The 26,347-nt window shown below is 44.7% G+C and overlaps 1 protein-coding gene across 1 annotated transcript in view; it reads right to left on the bottom strand.

Annotated features, from left to right (window-relative positions):
* Positions 1–26,347, bottom strand: part of WNK1 (WNK lysine deficient protein kinase 1) — a 538,182-nt gene that overhangs the window by 308,069 nt on the left and 203,766 nt on the right. The window contains 3 exon segments of the mRNA XM_033953429.1: positions 15,116–15,303; positions 23,356–23,392; positions 23,394–23,696. Coding sequence (XP_033809320.1) covers positions 15,116–15,303; positions 23,356–23,392; positions 23,394–23,696 — 528 coding nt within the window.

The following is a 26,347-nucleotide window of genomic DNA, read 5'->3' as shown; positions in this document are numbered from 1 at the left end:
CTTGCGGTTTAGGTTTTTACCGGACAAGGGATGCGAAGGAACGTTCGTGTTCCGACAACCGTTTCGTAGCTGCCTCGATGGTGTCGTCAAACAGTTCCTTCCCGACGCAAGGGAGGTTAGCTAACCGATCTTGCAGGTTAGGGTCCATATCGACGAGCCCTAGCCACGCCATTCGGCGCATGGCCACCGCGAAGGCTGCGACCCTGGAAGACAGTTCAAAGCCATCGTAAGCGGCATGGAACAAGTGCAGTCAGAGGTTGGAAAAATCCTCGAGGAGGAGGCCAAACGCTGCCTGACGAGGGGCAGGTAGGTCCCCCGAGAAGGAAGCCAGCAGCCCAATGAGGTGTTTCAGATAGGAGGAAAAGGTGAAAGTGTAGTTCAGGACCCTAGAGGCCATCATAGAGTTCTGATACAAATGGCGTCCGAATTTGTCTAGTGTCCGGCCTTCGCGTCCAGGAGGAACCGCCACGGACACTCTAGAGGGGTGAGCTTTCTTCAGAGAAGACTCCACCAGTAAGGATTGGTGGGACAACTGTGGTTGCTCAAACCCCGGGCAAGGCACCGTTCGGTACTTAGACTCCATTTTAGATGGGACCGCCGTCACCATGTAGGGAGTCTCGAGGTTCCTTATGAGGGTCTGCCGGAGTACCGGGTTGAGCGGTAGCCGGAGGGACTCTCGGGGCGGGGAAGGCATATCCAGCTCCGCCAGGTACTCCTTGGAGTACCTCGAGTCGGATTGTAAGTCCAAGTCAAGGGCACGTCCCATGTCCTGGACAAACCTCGTGAAGGAAGGTCGGTGGGATCCCGTGGCCCCTTGCAGGGATGGTGACCGAGACCTCCGTTTTGCCGAGAAGGAAGGAGAAGCCTCCCTCGAATAGCGAGGTTCTCGCTCGGATCCTCGATCCGACGCAGGGGACGCGCTATGGAAACGCTCCCGGGTCCAGGACCTGCGTCGCCTTGAGGAGCCCCTCGGGGACGCCGCCGGGGTATGGGGTACCGACCGATGTTGGGTCGGGGACCCCTCCCCGGACTCCCTCGGCGAAAGCCTGGAGCTTTGGACCGGAGCCCCGGTCCAAGGGGGAGTCAGTAGGAGCTGTGGGTTAGTGAGAGACAGCTCGGTAACCCGTAGCGGTCCCCCCGATCGGGTCGAGGGGGAGCAGCCTCGAACCAGAGGCGAACTCCGGGCCTTTGATTTTCGTTTCGCCCCGCGGTGCTCCGCCGGGGACGCGGGCCTCGAGTGCCTCGGAGAGGAATCCGAGGAAGAAGAGAGGCGGCGAAAACGGCGTGCTTTGCCTCGAGGGGTCTCGACGCGTTGCTCAGGCTGGTTCGGCGCACGCGAGGTCGAGGTCAAGGCAGGTTGAAGGTGAGCCATGGCAGCGGAGAGCTCCGTTGTGATCATTGCTCAGAGCAGCTCCTGGAATACCGGCACGGACAGCATCTTCGGCATGTCCGAGGCCGTGGTGCACTCCACCAGGGGCGATCTCGATTCAGAGCATTCCCGAGTGGTGGAGGCACGTCCCGAAGTCTTCGGGGGTTTAGCCGGGGCCGTGGGCAAGGAACTCCCCCCTTGTCCGGCCATTGTCCCCGAGGTTGGCTTCTTTGGAAGTATGGAACCTGAGGAAGGAAGAGGGGACTTACCCGGAGCCGAAGACTTCTAAGAGCTCGGGGTCTTCGAGGTCGAGTCCCGAGGCGGGGCCGAGGTACCCGAGGCCGAGATCGAGGCCGGAGCCGAAGCCGGGGCCAATCTCGAGGCCGAGATCGAGGCCAGGGCCGAAGCCGGGGCCAATCTAGAGGCCAAAGGTTGATCGGCAGCAAATAGGTCCGCCATGCGGGCCCGTCGGAAGCAGAGCGCCCGGTGTTGGAAGGTTGCGCACCGGGGGCAAGTTTCTGTTGGATGATCTTCAATCAAGTTTGCTTGAAATGCTGTCCACATCGGGGCTCCGTAGATGACGTCACCCACATGTGAGAATATCATGCCTGCTTGTCCTGGGATAATAACAAATACGTTCAGCTCTAAATAAAATATACGAGCATGAACCAACAACTTAACGTGGAAACAAACATGTTAACAGAAGCATTAAAGGAGCTCAATTAGTACCCCAACATATGCCAATAATAGCCTTAAGGTCTGATTGGCATTGAAGTTACATGCTTGGAGAAGAACATTCTGAGTGAGATAGTAAGCAGGTAAAGGAAATAAATGACAGGGTTGGGGTCAAGAATGTCACACCTATCTACTAGAAAAAATATTAGCAAGGTAAGAAAGCAAAGTTGCTTACCTATAACAGATGGTCTCCGTAGACAGCAGGGGAATGCAGCCACACTTGCAGGTGAAGTCTGCAGACTGAGCCTATGTGCCAGAGCTCTCCCTTAGCTAGTTAAGCTTTTAAGAACTTTCTGTGCATGTGCAGGAGCCCAGTACCCTCACCGCCCCTCCCCTAGCCTGTCAGTTTTGTCACAAGCAAGGAAGAAAAGAAAAGAAGAGGGGATGGCGGGCAGGCAAATGTGGCTGCATTTCCCCTGCTGTCTACGGAGAACATGTTACAGGTTAGCAACTTAGCGTTCTCCTTAGACAAACAGGGGAAATGCAGGCACACTTGTAGGTGAGTCCCAAGCTGATATAAAAAAAAAACTGGGTGGTGGAAAAAGAAATTATAATGCAAAGAGATTCCATAAAACTGATTGTCCAAATCGCATATCTTAAGCAAAACTCTGATCCAGGCAGTTGTGCGTTGTAAATGTATGCACAGAGGACCAAGTTGCAGCTTTGCAAATGTCTTGAATAGGAATGGATTTCAGAGTTGCAATTAAAGACACTGCAGCTCGTACTTTATGAACTCAGATTTGACCAGGCGATTGAAGTTGTTGTTTTGTCTAGCAAAAGTTGATGCAATGTGCTATCCAAGATCCAATGTGCTCTTTCTGATGCTGGTTTTCCTAGGGTAGCTGGGTTATAGGAAATAAAAAGCTGATTTGGCTGACGTGAAGGAGCAGTTGCTTTAAGGTAAAAAAATAATGCTCTTCTACAGTCCAAGGTATGAAGCATCTGCTCCGCTGGAGAGGAGTATGGAGGAGGAAAAAACGAAGGTAAAGTAATAGTTTGGTTAAGATGAAAATCCATAACGACTTAGGAAGAAATTTTGGATAAGTTCGTAAATGTACTTTAGTAGGAAAAAACTGGAGATACAGGTAATAGGTGACCAGTGCTTGAAGTTCACTAACTCTCCAGGCTGAAGTTAAAGCTGTCAGAAAAGCAGTTTTCCAAGTAAGATAAGAAAGTGAAGCAGATCCCAGTGGTTCAAAAGGGTCATGCATCAAAACATCCAGAACTAAATTCAGATCCCATGCTGGAGAAGATCTCGTAGAGGAGGTCGAAGGTTATTGAGAAAACGAGAAACCAGTGGATGATGTGAATTTGGTTTACCATCTATAACAGCATGGAAAGCTGAGATTGCTACCTGATGAAAACGGACTGAGTTGGATTTGAGTCCAGCGTCCAACAAATCTAGGAGATAAAATAAAACAAAGTCAACAGGAGAAAGAAAAAGGATTCTGCTGGTGGTGCTGTGACTAGATAGAAAAACGTTTCCACTTGGATTGATAGGACTTTCTGGTAGACGGGCGTCTAACTGCAAGCAGGACAGTCTGCACAGGTTGAGGTAAGTGTAAACCTGTTAAGTTTGAGGTTTCAATTTCCAGGCTGTCAAGAGACTGTGGAGACTGGAATGAAGTAACCAGCCATTCTGTTGAAATAGAAGAGCTGGATGGTCTCCCAGAGATATTAGGGGAGAGTCTAGAAGGACTAGCAGGAGTGTATACCATATTTGCATGGGCCTGAAAGGAGCAATGAGTATGATGTGAGCTGCATCCCTGGAAACCTTTTGCAGTACCTTGGAGATGAAACGCATAGAGTAGGTTGTGGCCCCAATGAATGGAGAAAGCATCTCTTGCCTTGGCCTGAGGAGCTGGTCGAAGAGAACAGAACTTGCTGCATTTGGCATTGTGTTGTGAAGCAAAAAGATCCAGTGTGGGAGTTCCCCAAAGCTGAAAAACTTGGTTCAGGACAGATGGATGGAGAGACCATCACCAGACCAGGTTTTCAGGATTTCCCAAATGAATATGCATGAGATCAATATGCATACAATGGAAGCAGTGCAGACAAATAGATCTCATGCAAATTCACTGAAGAAATCCCGAAAACCCGACTGGATTCGGCCCTCGAGAACCGGAATTATGCAGGCCTGCTGTAGCGCATAATATACTGTGTGCAGCTCGAGATGGTTGATGTGGAGGGAGCGTTCGGTGATAAACCATCATCCTTGAGTCAGCAATTGGTCGAGATGTGCTCCCCATCCCTGATTGGAGGCATCTGTCATGATGGTGAGAAGAGGTGGTGGAGGTGGAAAAAGGCAGCCCTCTTGTAAGGATGGAGAGAAGATCCACCAAAGTAGGGAATCTTGAATCTTTGCTGGAAGAGGAATCTTCTTGTTGAGAGACTGATGCCTTTGATCCCAGTGTAACCATAGGTGCCACTGCAAGGGTTTCATGTGAAGCCTCGCATTTGGCACCAGAATGATGGAGGCTGCCATGTGATCCAAGAGACATAGAACAGTGCGGGCTGGCAGAGCTGAGGATTACCTGAAGTGATTTGCCAGAGCAATAATGGCCCGATGTCTTTCTTGAAAAAGATAGGCTCTTGCTGCAACCATATCCAGAAGCGCTCTGATGAACGTGAGGGAGTGAGTAGGAGTAAGGTTGGACTTCTAGTAATTGATGAGAAAACCCAGAGGGTGCAGCGTAGTCTTGATCGTGAGAAGTAGCTGGTCTCTTGAGTGAGCTACAAGAAGCCAATTGTCCAGATATGGAAGTACCATGTGATGTTGCTTTCTCAGGTGTGCAGCCACCACTGCTAGGCACTTTGTGAAAACCCCTGGAGATGACAAGAAGCCAAAGGGTAGTACTTTGTATTGCAAATGATGGTTCAGCAACATGAAACGTAGGAAATGCTAGTGGGAAGGATGAATTGGAATGTGAGTATATGCATCCTTGAGGTCTATGGTGGCTAGCCAATTGTGCTGCTTTAGTAGAGGTAAAAATTGTAGGAAGCGAGATCATTCTGAATTTTTCCTTCTTGAGGCAGGCATTGAGTGGACAAAGATCTAGAATAGGATGGAGACCATGTGTCTTCTTGTGGATAAGGAAAAACTTGGAGTAGAAGCCTTGAGTTGCAGCCATGTGGGGCACCTCCTAGATGGCATTGTTGCTGAGAAGAGAGACTTCTGTTGCAAGTTACGGAATGTGAGAATGGGGTATATTGGAGGTTGCAAAGGAATGGAACCGGGAAGGAAATTGAGGAAGTATCCCTGAGTGATGATGTGAAGTACCCACTGGCCTGTTGTTATGGCCTGTCGGGCAGGAAGGAAATGGGATAGCCCCCCTCCCCCTCACCCCACTGGTAAATGGTCAAAACTGGGACTAGGTTAAAGCGCAGGTAGCTGAGGTGTAGCTGACTGCTTCTTGTCTCTTGTACGCTGCCTCAGGAGGAGAGGGATGTGACCTCTGTACAGGAGGACGAGTATAAGAAGTAAATCTGCAACGTGGATAATATTGCTGAAAAAAATTGTTGATGGTAAGCTCTTAAAAAAAAAAAAAAAAAAAAAGAAGCCGAAGGATGTCAACATTGATTAGTGCTCCAAAGAATGTGCTAAGAGTTCTCTACTGGTTGAGGAGTCCTCCTTAAGTTGCAAGACTGTCACTTGCACCTTTTCTCTAAATAAGCTGTCACCCAAACAGGGAGCATCAGCTAACCTATCATGTAAATCTTCCCTAAGATCTGATGCTCTGAGCCAAGCTGAGTACCTAGTCGCTATTGCTACTCCGGCTGTGCGAGACATCATATTATATGCATCATAGTTAGTCTTGATGAGATGGTAAGTAGACTCTTGAAGAGCAACGCAGGCATGGTATCTGGGGAAGCAGACTCAATCTGTTGAAGTATAGAACGTTGAAAATAGAGAATCTGGAGTTGGTGTGCAATGATTCTAGAAGAAAGCATAGACCCTTGGTATACCCTATGCCCAAATGGAGTCCAGAAAGCGAAGATCTTTGCCCAGAGGTGCACTTAACAGTAATTTAGACATCTCAGCCTTCTTAAGAGGCGACTCATCGAGTGATGAGGTGATGATGAAGGTCGTGACCAGGTGCATTCTGGACTTTATACTTCAATTCATTCATTTGAAAGCTGTAGAGACCGTTAAAGGTTTTTGCCAGTTAGACAGCTGGAGATTTTGTAAAACTTGGTGTTATTGGCAAGGAAATCAGCCCTTTTACTGGGGCTTTACAGGACTGATGAATGGCTTGAAAATCTTTACTCCCTGTAGGGATCACTTCTTGATTGAGACTGAGCAATGAAAACACCTTCTGCAGGATTTTAGGATAGGAGAGTTCTTCAGTTGTAAAAACAGACTGGTCCATCTGAATGGGCTGACCCGGATCTAGTAGAGGAAGGTTTTCTGAAACTGACAGTGTGGTAGCGAAGGTGCCCCTTGAGCTGGAGATGAGCAGAGAGGGGTACAGGGCCCCCAGGCTAGATCTGGAGTCTGTGAACAGATAAGCTGGGCAGGATGAACAGCACTGGGTCTTCAACATTGGAGAAGGCTGAAGAGCCTGTTGTAATAAAGATGAACTTTCCTGTACCAGCCTCTGAAGCAGGAGGATAACATTGGAAAGCACCTAGTTAGAGTTTTGGTCCATCTGAATAGTTAGCGGAGATGGGGGCTTTGCAGGAATAGGGTCCTGGGGGGAAGATGGAGAAGATCCCTGCTTGGCTTTTGAAGAAGATTTTTCCTGTTCAGAAGACACACCTGAACTTTTAAAAGTCTTCTGTCTGTGGCCAGGAGAGGACTGCGAGGCCAAGACTGAGCCTGCGGGAGCCATCTCTGAAGCCCGTTTAGCATGTAAATCCACTTCTTGCCCCATTAGAATGGTGGTCAGAGACAATGGCGAAGGAGTAGTGCACTGTTCAGTCACTGGGGCTTTCCTGTGATGGCCTATCGATTCTGCCATTTTTTTCTGAACTTGCGGCATCGGAGGCAGGTGGCTTTCCTCCCCTTGCAGTGCCGAAACTGGGCCCTGGGGGAGGGAACAAGTGGCAGCAATTTTTTCAGCACTGTTGGCTGAGCGCCAACGCAGGAACCACTATCCATCGCGGTTTTGACAGCGCCAAAACAAAAGGCTTCCCCCCACCCGATCTTAGCACCTACCTTATTAGAAAGCAGTGCTCCAGAAAGAGAAGGCTGCCAGGAGAAGACGCTACCGGCTGTTAGTAGTTGGTCCTGTAGACTCGTTGGTTTTCTTGTAGGATTTTTAGTGAACTAACTGAACAAATGAAAACTTCAAAAAAAAATATTAACTCTTTTTGTTTTGTTTTTAATTTGAAAAAAGAAAATTTCCTGAGAGAGAATATCTCTGTGAGGAGAGAAGGGAGAGCTCACGACCTGTCAGGAGCGGTAAGAAAAAAAAACCTGACAGGCTAGGGGAGGGGCGGTGAGTGTACTGGGTTCCTGCTCATGCCCAGAAAGTTCTTTAAAGTTTAACTAGTTAAGGGAGAGCTCCGGCACATAGGCTCAGTCTGCAGACTTCACCTGCAAATGTGCCTGCATTTCCCCTGTTTGTCTATGGAGAACCTAATCACTTTTTCTAGTGTTTATTCGCTGCCATGGCGCTGGAGGCTGGTGGCGTTTCCGCAGAGAGGGGGTGGGGAACAAGAGGGAGGGAAAGAGACAAAAAGACAGACAGACACACAAACAGCGGCCAAGGAGAGAGAGAGAGAGAGAGAAAGAAAGAGACAGAAAGACAGACACACAGACAGCGGCCAAGGAGGGAGAGAGGAAGAAAGAGACAGACACACAGACAGCAGCTAAGAGGAGAGAGACAGAGAGAGAGAGAGAGAAAGAGATAGAAAGACACACAGACAGCGGCCATGGAGAGAGAGAGAGAGAGAGAGAAAGACACACACAGAGTCCAAGGAGAGAGAGAGAAAGAGACAGAAAGACACACACAGAGTCCAAGGAGAGAGAGACAGAAAGACAGACAGCGGCCAATGTGAGAGAGAGAAAGAGACAGAAAGACACACACAGAGTCCAAGGAGAGAGAGACAGAAGACAGACAGTGGCCGAGAGAGAGACAGACAGAAAGACAGACAGCAGCCAACGAGAGAGAGAGAGACAGAAAGGCAGACAAACACACAGACAGCGGCCAAGGGGGGGGGAGAGAGAAAGAGAAAGACAGACAGCGGCCAGGGAGAGAGAGAGACAGAAAGACAGACAGTGGCCAGGGAGAGAGAGAGAGACAGACAGTGGCCAAGGAGAGAGAGAGAGAGAGACAGAAAGACAGACAGTGGCCAAGGAGAGAGACAGAGAGAGAGACAGAAAGACAGACAGCGGCCAAGGAGAGAGAGAGAGAGAGAGAGACAAAGACAGACAGCGGCCAAGGAGAGAGAGAGACAGAAAGACAGACAGCGGCCAAGGAGAGAGAGAGACAGAAAGACAGACAGCGGCCAAGGAGAGAGAGACAGAAAGACAGGCAGCAGCCAAGGAGAGAGATAGACACACAGACAGTGGTCAAGGAGAGAGAGACAGCGAGACAGAAAGAAAGACAGCGGCCAGAGAGAAAGAGACAGAAAGACAGACAGTGGCCAAGGAGAGAGAAAGAGAGAAAGAAAGACAGATACACATCTATTCTAGCACCCGTTAATTTAACGGTCTTAAACACTAGTGTGTTAATAAGATTATATTATGTGTGTATATATGGAAAAAATTGTGTTATAATTAGTATTATTATGGGGGCGGGGTCTGGGGCGGAGATTGGGCAGGGTCTGGCCCAGCGACTTAGCTTGTGTTTGGATTTCGGCCCCTTAATGTGATTGAACTTGACACCCCCTGACTTAAAGGAAAGAAGAAAACTGCAAAGTATATGCAGTTCATGCATGCAGTATTCTATAAAGAACACTTTCAGTCTGTTAAGTTACAGAATACATACACAGTCAAGTCCACATGAATTATTACACATACAAATACCACAGAAGTAGCCCCCTAGAAACATATTTCATTCACCTATTCCCTCACATGGCCAGTACTGGGCAAGGCTTGCACAGCCTGTGTTCCGTATATGAACATTCAGTGAGGACGGGCTGGGAAGGGTTACAATGGCTGGAATGGTTAAGATGGGCTGGAGTGAGTCTTGATGGAGACTCCAGTAGATGGAGCCTAAACACAATATTCGCGCAGGAACCATTTAAACTAAAATAATTAATTTATGGAGCATGTATGTGGTTGGGCAGACTAGATGGACCGTTTAGGTCTTTATCTGCCGTCATTTACTATGTTACTATTGAAAACACCACAAGGTAACTCCTAACTCACAATGCTGCACTTCTGAAGAAAAGCATTCAAGACTTCTGTGCTGGACAGTAATATACTGTATTATTAAGTAACATAGTATGTTACTATTTTATAGTATTATATTATATAGTACTTACTTTTAAAGGTAATGAGCAAGATTACTTTCATGCAAATGCAATTAATAACTGTCTAGTTACTTTATATTGTAACTTTTTAGTGACACCCAACCAGTTTTCTTATGGCCTCTTTTATAAAGCCACGCTAGCGGCTGTGCTGCGCTAATGGCCCCGAAGCCCATAGAGATTTAAAGGGTTTCGGGGCCGTTGCTGTGTGGCTTTGTAAAAGAGGCAGTTAGTGTCACTAGGCCCATTAATGGGTTGCTTCCACTTTCTGGAAAACCTCCTTTTCAGTGAAACTTGTGTCTAGCATACAGCACAAAATGATAAAATGGCTGGACATGTAAGCGCTCTGTTTATATCAAAATTTTGATTTAATAAGTGAAAAAGATAACAATACTTATGTTAGGTGCAAGTTGTGTCTGGTAAGCTATAAACTTGAGAGAGATGTGGCAGCTGGCATCAGTGCCAGCAAAGAAATCAAATCTTGTTCAATCAACTGTTGATTTTAACCAGACAGCATGAAATCATTTTTCTGGGCGAGTAGTGCCATGTCATGAGTCCACTAGCAGCTGTTCTGGACATCCTAAAAGGGAAGCTACATATAGCTTGGGCTTTTTGCTGCCCTAGAGTGTAAGTTCCATTCTCAGCAATGAGTCAAGCTGAACGAGCAGACCTTGAAGAAGGTATGGCTGGTACTGAGAGATAGCTGTAATCTTCCTGCTATTCCTACTACCTCTCAGAACAAGCCCAACCTAACCTCATGGAACTGTTTCCTACAAAAACCACAATCCTCAGTACATCCCCAAAAGCCAATCTTTGATTATACCATGTTTCCCTGAAAATAAGACCTACCCCAAAAATAAGACCTAGTATGATTTTTGGGGTAGGTCTTAATATAAGCCCTACCCCAAAAATAAGCCCCAGTTAGATCACCCCCAAAGCCCCTCCTGAATGTCCCAGCACTCCTTCCCATCCCCCTGCGCAGCATCTTTCCTTCTCTCCCTCCCATCCGAACCAACCAACCCTCCCACCACGAGACCGACATACCTCCCTCCAAACAGCAGCGTTGGCAGCACTCTAAACAGGCTGCTTCGCGGTCTTCTCCCATCGTGTCCTACCCTCTGCCACATCACTGATGACGTCATCAGCGATGCGGCACAGGGAAGGCCCCAGAGGAGAAGACCGTGAAGTAGCCTGTTTAAAGTGTTGCCAACGCTGCTGTTTGGAGAGAGGTGTCTGTTTTGTGGTTGGAGGGTCGGCATGGTTCTGCTGCATGAGAGGGATGGGAGGGAGGGATAGAAAGATGCTGTGCAAGGGTTATGCTGCACAAGGGGATGGGAGAGATAGAAAGATGCTGTTCAAGGGTTTTGCTTCACTGGGGGGGTATGGGAGGGAGGGAGGGATCGAAAGATGCTGCACATGTGGGGGAGATAAAGGAAAGAGGATTGGGGTGGAGGAGAGGAAAGGAGAGATGGATCATTGTACATGGAAAAAATAAGAAATCTCCCGAAAATAAGCCCTGGTGTTATTTTTGGACCCCAAATTTTTGGGGAAACATGGTAGTTACAGCAAACAGAAAATGCAAGCTTTTATTCTTGGCATCTGCTCATAAGCTTCCATAATACCCAAGTTACAAAATAATACTTTCCCTTTCTTTACAAACAGTAGGACAAACATACACAGTGGAACCTTGGTTTACAAGCTTAATTCGTTCCAGAAGCATGCTCGTAAACCAAAGTACTCGTATATCAAAGCAAGTTTCCCCAAAGGAACCAAGGGAAACTCGCTTGATAAGTTTCAACCCACCCCCCGTGGCCAGTGCGCTGCTGTAGCTTACTCCTCCCCCCCCCCCCCCGAGGCCACTGGCGCTGCTCCATCTTACCACCACCACCACCACCCCCCATGCAATCCGGCATCTCCCCCCGTGTCACCCCCCTTCCCCCGCCGCGAGAACTAGAAGGCCTTGAGCATGCACAGATGCTCAAGGCCCAGCACAAGAAAGAGAGCAGATCTTCGGGCACCGGCATGTCCTGTGAGTTGGTGCTGGTGACGGTGCCAGATGGGGGTAAGATAATGTGTTTGGATGGGTGGGTGCGTGGGGGATGGCAGATCGCAGGGGGGGATGCCGTATCGCGGGGGGCCCTTGTAAATCGAATGTTTTGCTCGTCTTGCCAAATACTCACCAACTAGTGCACTCGTAAACCGAGGTTCGACTGTACCAATGTAGATTTTCTTCTAATAATGCCCCTCTTTAGTTCCACAGCACTAATTGCTCTCATGCACTCCATCCCTCTTCCAGGCTCTGCCTGCCAGTGCTGCACAAGGAGATCTAGCCCTTCCCCCTTTCTCTGTATACAGCACATGTTGCACCCATGTTTTCAAACCCTTGGTTCAGCCTAATAGTGTTGCTTCCCTTAGGCTGCAAAGCACTACACAAGGAGGTTTCTCCCTACCCTCATCCAGCATAAAGTGCTCTTAATTCTTAGAAAGGCTGTAATCTTTTACCATGTGAACTAATTCAGTTGCACATACTACATTCCTATGCTCTCAACAGGGATCTCTAGTCCCCCAACTACTAGGGTTACCAGATGTCCAGATTTACCCAGACATGACCTCTTTTTAGAGGACTGTCCAGGTGTCTAGACAGTTTCCTAGACTGGAAGGAGTTTGTCTGGGTTTTGGACTCACTCTCTCCAGTCCATCTTCCACCCCAGAGTCGGGTATGGCCTTCTGTGAGTCTCCCCTGTTCCCAGTACTTTTGACAGAACTGCAATTTAAAATCTTCAGGCAGCTGGCAGCATTAGCGACATAATCCTTCTGCCATCGGCCTGCACTGGAAGCCTTCACTTTGCAGCACTTCCTGTTCCCATATAGGTGGCATGCTTCCAGAGCAGGCCGATGACAGAAGGATTACATCGTTAATGCTGCCGGTTGCCAAAGCTTTTAAACTGCAGCGTTGGAGAAGGTACCGAGTACAGGGGAGACTCACAAAAGCCACACCTAATTTTGGAGTGGCCCGGGTGGGAGGTGGGGAGGTTTTAGGAGCAAGACTAGTGGGAGGCAGGGGCGGGGTCAGGTGTCTTCTTTTTGGACTTAGCAAATATGGTAACCCTACAAACCACAGCCTTCCTTCACCAGCCTAAACCTTCTTTTAGGCTCTCTTTCCAGATCACAACAATTTTTATAGCTTCCCAAAATTTTTCTTTTCCCAGCCGCTGTCTTAAAGGCTGTAATAAACCCCTAAACTTCTCAAGGCTTTCCTCTCCCAGACCTAGATTCTCAAAACTTTGCATTAAAAAAAAAAAAAAATCAACGGGCTGCTGTTGCAGCCATTATAGTAGTGATTTAAAAAACGCGAATTATTTTCTAAAAAGCGCTTATGCAAATTAAGTTGGTGGAGAGGAGCGAAGAGTCACTAAATTTGCATGTGCCCATTTGCTGGTGACAGCAATGGGCACATGTGCAGAATAAATGCAAAAAACAAAAAAACCACAACGAATCAAGCCGTCAAAGTCAAGCAACCCTCCACCTGACAGCGGGAGAGATGTCCACTCTCTCCCGCCACCAAGAAACACCCACCCTCCCGGCAGCAGGAGAGATGCCCACGCTCTCCCACCACCAAGCAACAAATCCCTCAACATCCCCTCAGCAGCAGGAGAGATGCCCACTCTCTCCTGCTGCCATGCAACCCACCCCTACCCGTGCCTCTGATGATCCCTGTCTTCTCCCCCTTACCTTACTTAGATGGATGGCCAGAGGGATGCCTACTCCCTCCAGCCAGCAGGCTCTCCCCGGTGCATCCTGGGATGCATCAGGAAGGGCCTGAGACTCTGATTGGCCCAGGTTGTTTAAGGCCCCTCCTATGAGTGGGGCCTTAGGTATCTGGGCCAATCAGAGCCTTAGGCTCCTCGTCAGTGCATTTGGGGAGGGGCTTTTGGCACAAATTGCCCATAGGAGGAGCCTTAAACAACCTGGGTCAATCAGAGCTTCAGGCCCCTCCCTAGTGCATCCCAGGAGAGGAGAGTGTGGCACAGTGGTTAGAGCTACAACCTCAACACCCTGAGGTGGTGGATTCACACCCCACACTGCTCCCTGTGACCCTGGGCAAGTCACTTAATCCTCCACTGCCCCAGGTACATTAGATAGATTGTGAGCCCACCGGGAAAGATAGGGAAAATGCTTGAAGTACCTATATGTAAACCGCTTTGAGTGTGGTTTTAAAACTACGAAAAAGCTGTATACAAGCCCCAATCCCTTTCCCAGTCACACTGCCCACTTTGGTCATGATGAAAATGAAGCTGATTTAAGTTGGAACAGACCTTAAATAAGCCTCACCTTTAGTTCGTGCACTTCAAACGTGGGCTTGATGAGTGTTTTTTGGTCATTATCGTGACAGCAAAGATTTGAATCTGGCTGCAGTTATGCTGTTACAGTTTCGTCTTCATAGGGTTGAAGGCAACAAAATGAAGATGAACTATAAAGATCTTCTTTGTGAAGCAATGAAGATAGAGCCGCTGTCATCAGAACAAACTGCACCCGATTGGTAAGGCCCGACTTTAGTGCAGGAAGAGGCGGTCAGAGCATAGAGCGAGTGATTTCCTTCACTAGCCGGAGCTCCGGCTGCTCTCTCCTGCCTCTCCAGCTGTCCTCTCCTGGTCAGCAGTTTGCGGTCAGAAAATACCGTGAATGACCGGGACTGCGAACCACCGACCACGAATGACCGGGGGAACACTGTATTTCTAAATGACAAGTCAAACCTGGAACCCTATGATCAACAATTCCAATTGCGCAAGTTTTTTGTTTCTTTGCTGGCACTAACGCTAGAAGGCAGCTCTGCCTGGTGCTGCCACACTGAGGACTGTTGAATATCGATAATGTTTGACTGGTTTCTGTACTGCTCATATACTAGCTATTTTCATCTCCTCCCCTTATTTGATTTAATATCTCTCTAATTGAGGATTTGAGCATTTCTGTTTAGATGTTTTCTTTGATAATGGATAGATTTCCAATTCAAGAATTAATTTTTTGTAATGTCAAAATAACTGTTTATATCCAAGATTTAAAAGTAATTAAAAGTAACATTACTTTCACAGTTACTTTCATTAAACAAGTAACTAGTAACTAATATATTATATTTTCCTTGTGGTAGCTAGAAACTTTAACATATTATTTTTACAAAGTAACTTACCCAGCACTGTCAACCACATAGCAGAGCTCAGGCCTTAGAAAGAAGGAAAAGTGTTGCAGTGGGGGTGACCCATGCCGATTCAAATAAGGGGTATGTCTGTTCTTAAGGCTTAGCTAACAAAAAATTGAGGGTTGAAAATTATCTTCATAAGAAAGGATAATAGAAAATGGGGGATGGAGGGAATACATCTCGTCTCTTACTTGCACTTAGATACTCTGTAGGGCTCTGCATATTGGTTGAGACTCTCAATCCTATTGTAATAACCAAGGAGCTATATTTGTATTCAAGGAATATGGTGTGCCAATGTGTTAGAAAACTGCCACTAACTAAAATGAACCAAGTTGCTATGAAGATAGGTTGTCTTGAATCATACTGAGCATCTCAAAATATGTAAGGTCTTTACTTACCACTTCGGGTGGTGGACATCCTCCATGTTGTTGCTGCTGTGTCTGATTGCCTGGTGTGTTATAGCCAGAAACAGTCACAATGGTTTGCTCTGGCTGAGAACTACTTGACACAGACAGTGCTTGCTGGCTGTTCCTTCGAGATTCCAAATATGCAGATGATCCCTTACCACTATCAACCGCTCCATCTGCTGAGGAAGAGGAAAATGTAGAAGGGTAAGCATAAAACTAAATCAGATAGCTTGCTTCATAGATTATAAATCTCACTCAGATTTTGCCTCAAATCCAATACAATTTTGTTCACGTGTTCTGCTGTAGAAGGAGTGAGCCATTTTAAACCAAGGATTGCAATCCAGGTGGTATGACCACTCCTCACAAGCGGCAATCAAAAGTGATGGTGGAGTCTCCTCTGAAATGTAGAAAAGGGGAGTGCCACAGGGATCGGCACTATCTGCGTTGTTATTTCATGTTTATATTGCATCTTTAGGACAAGTACTGGAAAACCTGGATGCCCATTATCAAATATATATTGATGACATGTTTTTTCTTCTCAACTGAAACAGGGAGATATTATGGGATACAAAAGTTGGCAGATTGTATGAAGAATATTGGAAACTGGATGAATGAAAGTAGGTTGATGTTGAACCTGAAAAAAACTGAAGTGATATTTATTGGTGATGATGAGGAATTACTCCAGCTGAAGGAGATAAAAGTGCAAGATGTACAACTGTCTGTTCTCCAATGCATGAGAGCATTAGGTGTATACCTGGATGATGATGATGATGATAATAATAATAATAATAATTTTATTTTTATATACCGCCATAGCACAAACAGTTCTAAGCAGTTTACAAGGGAAGAGACTGTATACAGACAGCGACATTACAGCGAACTTTTGAATTTACATTGGCCTGTTAAGATTAGTTAGGTTTATCTGGGAGTACATCTGGTTGAGGTGCGGTCAGAAAAATTTGTCAGAGAGGTTTTTATTGACTTTCTGAACGTTTGGTATGAGAGTGCGTTTGAGATGAAGTTGGTTAAACATTTATTCCATTTGCCTGCTTGGAAAGATAATGTTCTGTCGAGGTATCTCTTGTAGGTGCAGCTCTTAAGGGATGGAAAAGCGAACAAGTAGGTACTGCGTGTATTAGTTGTGCCTGGGAATTCAAATTGGTGGGACAGATAGGATGAGCCTGTCATAGTTTTGAAGCAAAGGCAAGCAAACTTAAAAAAGACCCTTGCTTCCACAGGCAGCCAGTGTAGTTTTCTGTAATATGGGCTTACATGGATCACTGGAACAAACTATAGATCACTAGAACAAACTTCCGGTGCAGGTGATCAAGGCCACCAGCGTACTCGACTTTAAGAATAAATGGGACACCCACGTGGGATCCCTTCAAGGGTCGAGTTAAGGAACCAGGTCACTAGCACTCAGACTTAATGGGGTGGGTCAATAGAGTGGGCAGACTTGATGGGCTGTGGCCCTTTTCTGCCGTCATCTTTCTATGTTTCTATGGTCTGATTTCTTGAGGCCATAAATGAGACAGACTGCAGCATTTTGGAATCTCAGTCCTTTGATGGTTTTTTTTTTTTTTTTTGAGAGATCCTAAGTATATAATGTTGCAGTAGTCTAAGGTACTTAAGATCAGGGACTGAACCAGCAGTCGAAAGGAAAAGAAATCGAAGTATTGTTTGATAATGCAAAAACATATTTTGCATGTAGTTAGAGGAGCTTTTATGCAGACGAGGATACTTTCAAGAGTAAAACTGATGCTGTCTGTAATGGATTTTCAGATAATAGAAACATAGAATATGACGGTAGAAAAGGGCCACGGCTCATCAAGTCTGCCCACTCTAATGACCTTCCCCCCTAAGTTCTTCCTTGAAGTGATTCCACATGCCTTATCCCATTTTTTCTTAAAATCTAGCACGCTGCTGACCTCAATTATCTGCAGTGGAAGATCATTCCAATGATAAACCACCCTTTCGGTTGAAGAAATACTTCCTGGTGTCGCTATGAAATCTCCCACCCACTGATTTTCAACGGGTGCCCTCTTGTTGCCCGTACAGTCCCTCATAATTTCTAAATTGGATTTTTGCAATGCACTGTTTCTGGGAATGACTAAAACTAAAAGTACATGCTTTACAAATAATTCAGATACAGCTGTCAGATGTTAGTGGGGGGTCTCTCGTTTTTGAACATAGTTTCTCCAGAAACTGCTGCACTGATTGCCTGTCATATTCCGTCTAGAAATATAAAATTCTGACACTATGGGAATGCACTATGATATTTAGTACAAATACTGAGAAGTATTTACCATCTTGATCTCTGCATTTGGAGTTACAATGAAGTTGAAGATGTACAGGGAGAGTACACTACAAAAAACCATGGATGACAGCAATCTGTGGCTAGTCCATGGTTATGGAATTCACCTAAATGGTTCTTTGATGGTACTGTCAAGATTTGAAAGCTTTTAAAGAACTTTTAAAAACTCAATTGTTTGTCAGGGCATATTTTGTAGACTTGATATATTTTGCATGCTTTTTTGATTTGGATCTGTAGAATGTGACAGTTATGATGTTATATTGTTGTATTGGCATATGTATATTATTGCAGTAATCCCCTTAGGTTTTTAAGTGGAATAAATTTTTTAAAAAATAAATAAATAAATAAAAACCAGTTTGATGCTAACCAACAGAAATTATGTTACATGGAAACATTTATTCCACATGAAATTAGATTTTATGCATATGAATCTTAGATTGGATTTCCGCTTCTACCTCTACCCCGTTTTCCAAAATGGAGGTTGTATACAAATATAATACACATTTCCCTGCCTAAAGAAAGATTAGGTTCTTACCTGTAATCTTCTTTCCTGGGAGCAGCTTGTCCTGAACTGATGGGTAGTCACCCTCAAACCGCGAGTTTGTTTGTAGAAGATATCAATTTTTTTTGTTTGTTTGTTTCACCTCCTTCCCCAGTGGGCTGTGCTGTAGCCTTTCAGTTTGTACCAAAGCAATCTAAAATGCTAGAAAGAATACTCAGAAAGGAGTGACACAAGGGAAACTCCCCACGTAATAATTACCTGCATAAACATAATAAAAGACCATGCATAAACCACATTAATTAAACATTTAACAAAATATAAATTGGAATAAAACAAGCTACCTACCTACACATAGTACCTGAAGATTGGAAGGTGACCAATGTAACACTGATTTTTAAAAAGAGTTCTGGGGTGATCCAGGAAAAATAGTAGAAACTATTATTAAGAAACAAACAACACTATGTATGGAACACAGATAACCATGGTTTAATGGGACAGAGTCAGCATGGGTTCAGCCAAGGGAGGTCTTGCCTCACCAATTTGCTTCATTTCTTTAAAAGTGTGGATAAAGGATAGCCAGTTGACATAATGTATCTAGACCAAGGGTGCCCAAATGATCGATCGCGATCGACCAATAGATCGCAAAGGCAACACGAGTCAATCGCATTGCCTTTGCAATCTTGTTCTTCCTGCCTCCCCGAGCCAGGCCTGGCACGCAGAAGTGCCAGGCCCAAAAGCCTTCACTTCCGACATCAATTCTGACGTTGGAGAGGAAGATCTGGGCCAGACAACTGCTGCCTGGCTGGCCTGGAACTTCCTCTCCAACATCAGAATGAGGAGGGGAGGCTTGTGAGCCTGGCACTTGTACGCGCCAGGCCTGGCTTGGTGAAGCAGGGAGAAATTGGCATGATGGCTTGGTGGGGGGGGGGGGGCAGGGAAAGAGAAAGAATCGAGGAAGTGGAGAAAATCGGCGCGATGGCTTGGGGGGGTGCAAGAGAGAGAGAAAGACAGGCAGGCAGGGGGAGAGAGAAAGACAATATAAAGAGGGGGCAGGGGGGGTGAGAAAGAGGAGACAGAAAGAAAAAGGGAGGGGGGCAGAAAGAAAGAAATATTGGATTTACAGAAGAAGGAAGTGCAACCAGATGACTCTATGAAATCACCAGACAAAACAGGTAGGAAAAATGTTTTATGTTCAATTTTTGTGATCAAAAATGTGTCCATTTTGAGAATTTATATCTGCTGTCTATATTTGCACTATGGCCCCCTTTTACTAAACCTGCAATAGCAGTTTTTAGCGCAGGGAGCCTATGAGCGTTGAGAGCAAAGCATGGGGCATTAAGCGCAGCTCCCTGCGCTAAAAACTGCTATCGCGGTTTAGAAAAAGGAGGGGGGTATATTTGTCTATTTTTGTATGGTTGTTACTGAGATAACAGTGCATAGAGTCATCTGCCTTGACCTCTTTAAAAAAAAAAAAACAACCCCAAATATAATAATTAACATTTTCTCCTGCGTACAGTGTGCTTGTGTTTTTTAAAAAAATTTTATTGTTGGTAGAGTCATTTTGACTTGGTCATTTTAAAAGTAGCTCGCAAGCCCTAAAAGTGTGGGCACCCCCTGTCCTAGAGGTAACTTATACTGTAATGAAAGTGAATGAATGGAGCTACAGAAACCTTTAAAGGTACTGCTCCACTGAGCTGGAGGAGGGTATTTTGGCAGGGAATGACTTGATCGCAGGGATGTGTAAAGCCTGGTGGGTGAAAATCCGTCAGTCAATGATCTGTGGAGACAAGGCATGTCTTGGATTAATCAATTAGCAAAAAAGCTAAGATTGAAGATAAGTCACAGAAAAGGAGAGTCAGGGGCATTGCCTTCCAGTGGCTAAGATGAACTACCTACATGGACAGGGTTGCTGAGAGGTAGGAGAAACCCAGTAGTATGATGAAAAGGAATGGTGCCTGGAATAACCTGCGGTGAAGTCAGTGGGAAGCAAGGCTCCTAACCCTAAAATAGGGACACGTGGTAGAGGTAGGCGGAGCTAAAGCCCTAGGCAAGCAAACCAAGCTGCTAACCAGAGCCAATGCAGAGCTGGGGCAGAAGTCCAACTGAACTGGCCAAGACAAGGCGAATTACCTCCTGAACTTGACTGAGTGCCGGCAACATATACTGCTGTTGCCCTCCAAAGAGACTATGCCACACCCAGAAAGATGATGCAGAGACCGTGGGTATACAGTATACTGCCAAACCTGGCAGACCTACTTGAAGGATGCCTAAGCCATAATTGAGATCAGGCTATGACCCGTTATTAAAAACCAGGGGTGACAGGAGAAATCCCAGAGAACAGTATCCAATTGGAACTCCACTGGCTAGGCCACTAGTGTTAGCCTGAAAGACACCACAGCCTAAGAGTATGTAGCTCACTGGAGTAGGGAGCAACAGATTCCTGAAATAAACAGTTGAATTGGAAAAAATTTGCACTCTGGCTCCTTGAACCGGAGACCACATGTCCTACACTTACACAATTGCTGGAAATGTGGCTTCAAATGGAAAGGAGGCTGCCATATCAGCTAGCAGGCCCCAACTATCAGAGTAGAGTCACGGAGGCTGCCTAACCCGAGTGTCTCTCTCAATGGAAAACAGCTCTGTGCCAGCCCATCAAAATGGAGTACGGCAACATTACCATTTTTTTATTTTTGCATAAAGGAGACAGGATCACTGCCCAATTGTGGTGGTGAGACGCATCACTGCTAGGAAGCAAGTCCTAAGTAAGATGAAGAAACACCCCACACACACACACTCCCTGTCCCTGAGGTAAACTGGGTACAGCCAGGAGAGACGACGCGAACACAAGCCCAAATATAGGAAGCAGACTCAACAAGGGGACTTCTCCCCCTCCACCGTTGCTGAGAACAGGCAACACCAATGTGCCTCTCACAGAAGGCGGGTCCAACAGCCTGACAACCAGATATTGGAGTCCATTCCTGCCGAAACCATGCTGTGTTGCCTCAAGCGGAAGTCGCGAGAGTCACCGTTCTCCGGAAAGCACAAAAATGACCCAAAGCACTGCTGCTGCACCTTTTTTTTCTTTTCAACCAATAAACTGAGCCAAGAGGATAGTAGACTGAGGAATCCACAACCCCCTCCCACCGTGCAGGAGTCAGTGTAGGAAGCCAAAAGCAACCAACAGTAGGGGAAAACAAAAGCCACATACTCACTGTCCTTATAGGTCAAGTAGTAGGAAATTCCGGTCCTCGAGAGCCGGAGCCAGGTCAGGTTTTCAGGATATCCACAATAAATATGCATGAGATAGATTTGCAATCTCAAGAGGCAGTGCACGTAAATCCATCTCATACATATTCATTGTGGATATCTTGAAAACCTGACCTGGCTCTGGCTCTCGAGGACCGGAATTGCCTACCCCTGGTTATAGGTGATTGAAGGCATACTCTCAGCTGGCTGCACAGCTCCATTCTACATGCCCACCGTCTACTGCATTTCCTCAAGGTTTAACATGCAGAACTTTTATTTTTTGCAATATGAGGAGGGAATGAGGAGTGCAGTGGTCCAGCGTACCTTGTAGTCCCACCTCCCCCACATACCTTTATTATCTCTGGTAGTCCAGCAGTGAATCAAGGCAGGAGCGACCTTCCTTCGCTCCTGCCCACGCAGAGCCACTAGCTGATTGGCTACTGCGAGAACTCATGGCAGCCAATCAGCTAGCGGCTCTGTGCGGCAGGAGCAAAGGAAGGTCACTCCTGCTGCGGTACACCTCTTGACCACCAGGGATACTAAAAGGTACACACGGGAGGCAGAAGGGAGACAAAAATTCTTAGAATCAGCTTGGACAGGAGGGATCCCTCCTGTTCCAGCCACCGCTTTGACCACCAAGTATCATGCAGGCCCAGTGGAAGTCTGCAAGCCATCAGGGAGGGAGGGGGAACAGGGTACAGAACTAGGCCAGGGAGGGAGTGGTGCTGGGTATAGAGACTTGCAGGACAGGGGAAGGCAGTGAGTGAGGGGCTGGATGCAGAGCCTGGCAAGTAGCTAGGGAGGGGGAACAAGGTTCAGAGCCTGGCAGGCAAGGCAAGGCACTGCACTTGAATATTAACACACACACACCTGCTTAATTTGTATTAGAATATTCAAGTCAACTTTTTTCTCCTTCTTTTGGGGGTGAAAAAGGTTTACCTCAGTTTATATCAGTGGTCGCAGCCCAGGGCCCACATGCGGCCCACCAGGTACTAATTTTGAGACCCTCAGTATGTTTATCATAATCACAAAAGTAAAATAAAACAGTTTCTTGATCATATGTCTCTTTAGCTGTAAATTACAATATTAATATTAAGACTTAGCCAAAAGGAAAGATTTATAAACTATAAAGAGTTTTTACCTCATGCAAAATTGTCATTTATTTATTAAGACATTAAGTATTTTTTATGAGGCCCTCCAAGTACCTACAAATCCAAAATGTGGCCCTGCAATGGGTTGAGTTTGAGACCACTGGTTTATATCCACTTGAATGCGTCCGGGATGTGCACTATAAAAAATGGATGTCAGCTATTTCTGTAGCTGGCCCCAAATTGTGGAATTCACTGAATGGACCATTAAGATTATGTTCTAATTTTGGATCATTCAAAAAACTACTAAACTCATTTATTTGTAAAAGTCTTCTTATTGATAAGGAATCACTGCTTTGATGTACTTCTTTCCTAGGATCATTCCTCTTGTTGAATTTATTTTTAACTGAGTTTGTATTTTAGTATGCTTTTATCTGAATTTGTATTTTTTATAGGTCTGATGTTTTATGTAAGTTTACTTTGAAATCCACCTAGTTGATAGGCGGAATAGAAGGGTTTTTTTGTTTTTTTTAATTCTTTATTCAGTTTTAACTCTTGCAACAAGTGTACAAAATTCAATCAGATAATTTGTACAAATCACTTGACATTCACAATAATTATTGGTCAAATGCATATTAAAAAAAACCGTCCCCCACCACATCCCATTCAGAATAGAAGTGTTTTTAAAATAAATAAATATCTGAGTATATATGGTATATAAAAACTATCAGGTTACACAGAACAGGAAAATGTAGTAAACAAAGGTAGATGGTATAGTGCCCTCCCTGAAAGAAAATCAACCAATGGAATAATGAAAACATTCAAGACTCTATAAAGTAGCTGTTGATTGTTAAGAGCTAAAATTTGGGCGAATTCAGTGATAGAAAACTGGTCCATTTGAAAGTGAAAGCGAAACAAAATCCAGTGGTAACCTCACCATAACTATCACTTTGAGCATGTCCAATGCACTGCAATATACAAATCGAATAATAAAAGATATTCTAAGGAGAGAGCAAACCAATTCAGTTTAGGAGAAAGGTCAAATAATATAATGTAAGATGTGAAATTAATGATGGCTTACATATAACAGACACAGAGGGTTGATGATATTGTAATTGGTTGGTGTTGATCAGCTTCTGGTTCTTCAGGTTCCATCTGTGTAGAAATTGTAGTAGATGATGTGCACATGGATGCAGAGGAGGGGCCTGTAGCCAGAAGAGTCTGAGCTTGTTCATTCCTGCTTGGGGGGGGCTTGGGGTTGTTGCTCAAGCTGTTTTTGATGGTCTCTTCCTGTTTCCTCTTTTCTTGCTCTTCTCTCACTTGCTGTCGCTGCCTCTCTCTTCCGTTTGATTAGGACACTCTATCCCGTATAGCTTTGGCCATTGTCTTATGGTCCCCTTCACAGACATAGCCTGACTCAACCTACAGAAGGACAGTATAGATTAATATTTGAAGTTTCTAAAAATGAGGACAAAGTTCACCATCTTTAGTGTTACTAATCTTTTTCTCCTTTGAATTAAATTTTGCTTACCTGCTGCTTTTGAAGTTGTGTATAATTTATCCTATTCTCTCCCTTCCTCATCATAAAGCAAAAAATGGTTATTCTAATTTTAAACCGTTCTATTTGCAAATTAATGCTTTCTCCATCTTGCACACACTTCCACTATATTGCAGCTAAGTTTTAAAAACATCCACTCCCTCCTACTATATATATTTTTTTTTAAAAAGCTGCTATATGGCCACTTGAAAATGTGGAGTTAGATGCACCTGCACTTGAAAACTACCAACCGACTTCTTTGCCATTTTCAGCAAAAATACTGCAAAAGTTGTGGTAGACGCACTATGGGGCTGATTCTCGAACCGTGCATCCTGATTTTAGGTGGCGGTAGGCATTCTACTGCTGGCCGGCAGTCAATCAGGACGCATGTTTTTAGAAAAAATACTGCGGAGGAAGGACGCCTGTGAGGAACGCATCTGTGGTGCATCTACGGAGATGCACAGGTATGCTTAAGCATGCCTGTGGGGCCCAGAAGTGGCCTTGGGCAGGCTTAAGTGTCAGTAGCATCTCCATAGATGGGAAAAAGATGCCTTAAATGCTGGCTTACATTTAAGGCATCTGACTGGGAGTGCTGGCCCGATTCTAAATAGGACGCTACTGCATGATTGACATACGATCAGCGCCATTTCTTAGGCAGCCACTGAAACTGGTGCCCTGTACAGAATCAGGCCCTATATGCCCTCATTGCTTAGAGATCAACCAATTTATACATCCAAAAACAGAAGTTCACTAAATCTTACATCATTCTTCTGATTGCAATTCCACCTGCGTCATCTATATAATAAATTAACTTGCCTGAGCACTTTATGTTGAGAAAACTAGATTGGTGAAGACTCACATCAGCTCCTCTAGTATCACATTGATTAGATGCCAGTAAGGCAGTAAATGACCTGAAGTTTTTCATCTTTAAGATGATTAAATTAAATCCAAGAAGTGGCGACATTGATGCTGTACTTTTACACATCAAACAGCACATTATCCATGATCTGAAAACCCTTTATCCTACAGAGTTGAATTATAGCGTATTTCATTCAGTAACCACTTTAAATGCATTATTTTCTTCTATCATCAGTACGTGTTTACTATGCTTTGTTGCAAAACATCCTATCAAACATACATATATATTGATTTAATTTTTGTTTAAAGACTTATATTCAAGCTTTACTATAGAAATCTGTGGGTTTTCCACTCCTTTTGCCTGCCTTATATTTTTTAGGTTTCTCATCTTTAATGTACAAAAATCTGAAGAACTAGTTTTTATAATTTTTTTGTTGGTCATATTATGTTAATGTATACAATCTTTTTCATTTGTTGCTTTTTGTTTTATTTTTCTGTGAACCATGTTTATTTGCTTTTCAGAATCCTCTGGTGGCATAAGCATTGAAAATTGAATAGAAGCAGTTTTTTTTCTTCCATATACAATGATTTTAAAACAATTATAATGCATTTATGTTTGCAGGTATCCATTATTAGTTCTTACCAGTCTCTCAATTTTTTCCATCGATCGGTCTTTAAATGGAAGATTAGGTTTATACCTTCAATAATCTTCTGTTAGTCCCTGGAGGATTCCATACGCTAAGGGCCAGATTCTGTCAAGGACATCTAAAAATTAGGCGTTGTTTAGACGTCCAGTAGCAGAATGTCGAGCACGATTCTATAATGCTTGGACACACTATAGAGAATTGCGCTCAGCGGCACTGAGCGAATTTAAGCGCATCTATATTGTTAGATGTCCTTTATAGAATCACCTTTTAGGCATTGCATAGAAGTCCTAAAAACGTCTATAAGGTTATGTGTTAGCGTTATGTCATTAGAATGGCGATTTTATGCTTTTTTACATTAAAATTGTATGCGGTAAAATGCTGGCACCACTGTTATATTTTATTTATTTATCTTTTAATTATTTATATACTACTTATATTCTATGTGGTATTTGCATTTGGCTCCTTTATCATATTTTTCTTCTGTTCTGGTTGCCCAGGGTCAGAAGGAGCAGTTGGGGATTTGAACCGAAAACGTCAGTGTGTTAAGGCTGTAGCTCTAACCATTGCACCATACACACACTCACAGATAGTAAACTACATGTCAATTCCAAAGTCAAGCTAATATCTTCTTGATTTACAAGCAGTCATTTCTTTAGGATAAATAATAAACATGTATCTTCAACACTTGTCCAATTCCTCTTTTGGCCTCTCTATTCCTCAAAGAACATGGGGGGGTATATATAACATAAAGCAGGTCTACTTTTGAGCATGAGTTGGAAGCTAGATAGGCTTGATTTAGGTGGATGTGACTTAGGAGCACTGGAGGCGTCCGCAAAAAGGTGAACAGGGCTTCTATTTTTTAATGTTTAATAATGCATTACTTAAGCAAAGCACATGAAAAAATATAAATATTGCACACTAAACCTTCTAATTTGGGGGCTATAGAGGACTCCTATTTGTTACTAATATAAAAAGATAATTTAATTATGCATTACTCAAGTAAAGCATATGAAAAAAAATCAGTAGTATTG

Source organism: Geotrypetes seraphini, chromosome 7 (genome assembly GCF_902459505.1).
Source record: "Geotrypetes seraphini chromosome 7, aGeoSer1.1, whole genome shotgun sequence".
In the NCBI taxonomy this organism is placed as follows: Eukaryota; Metazoa; Chordata; class Amphibia; order Gymnophiona; family Dermophiidae; genus Geotrypetes; species Geotrypetes seraphini.
This window is presented reverse-complemented; position numbering and strand designations above follow the sequence as displayed.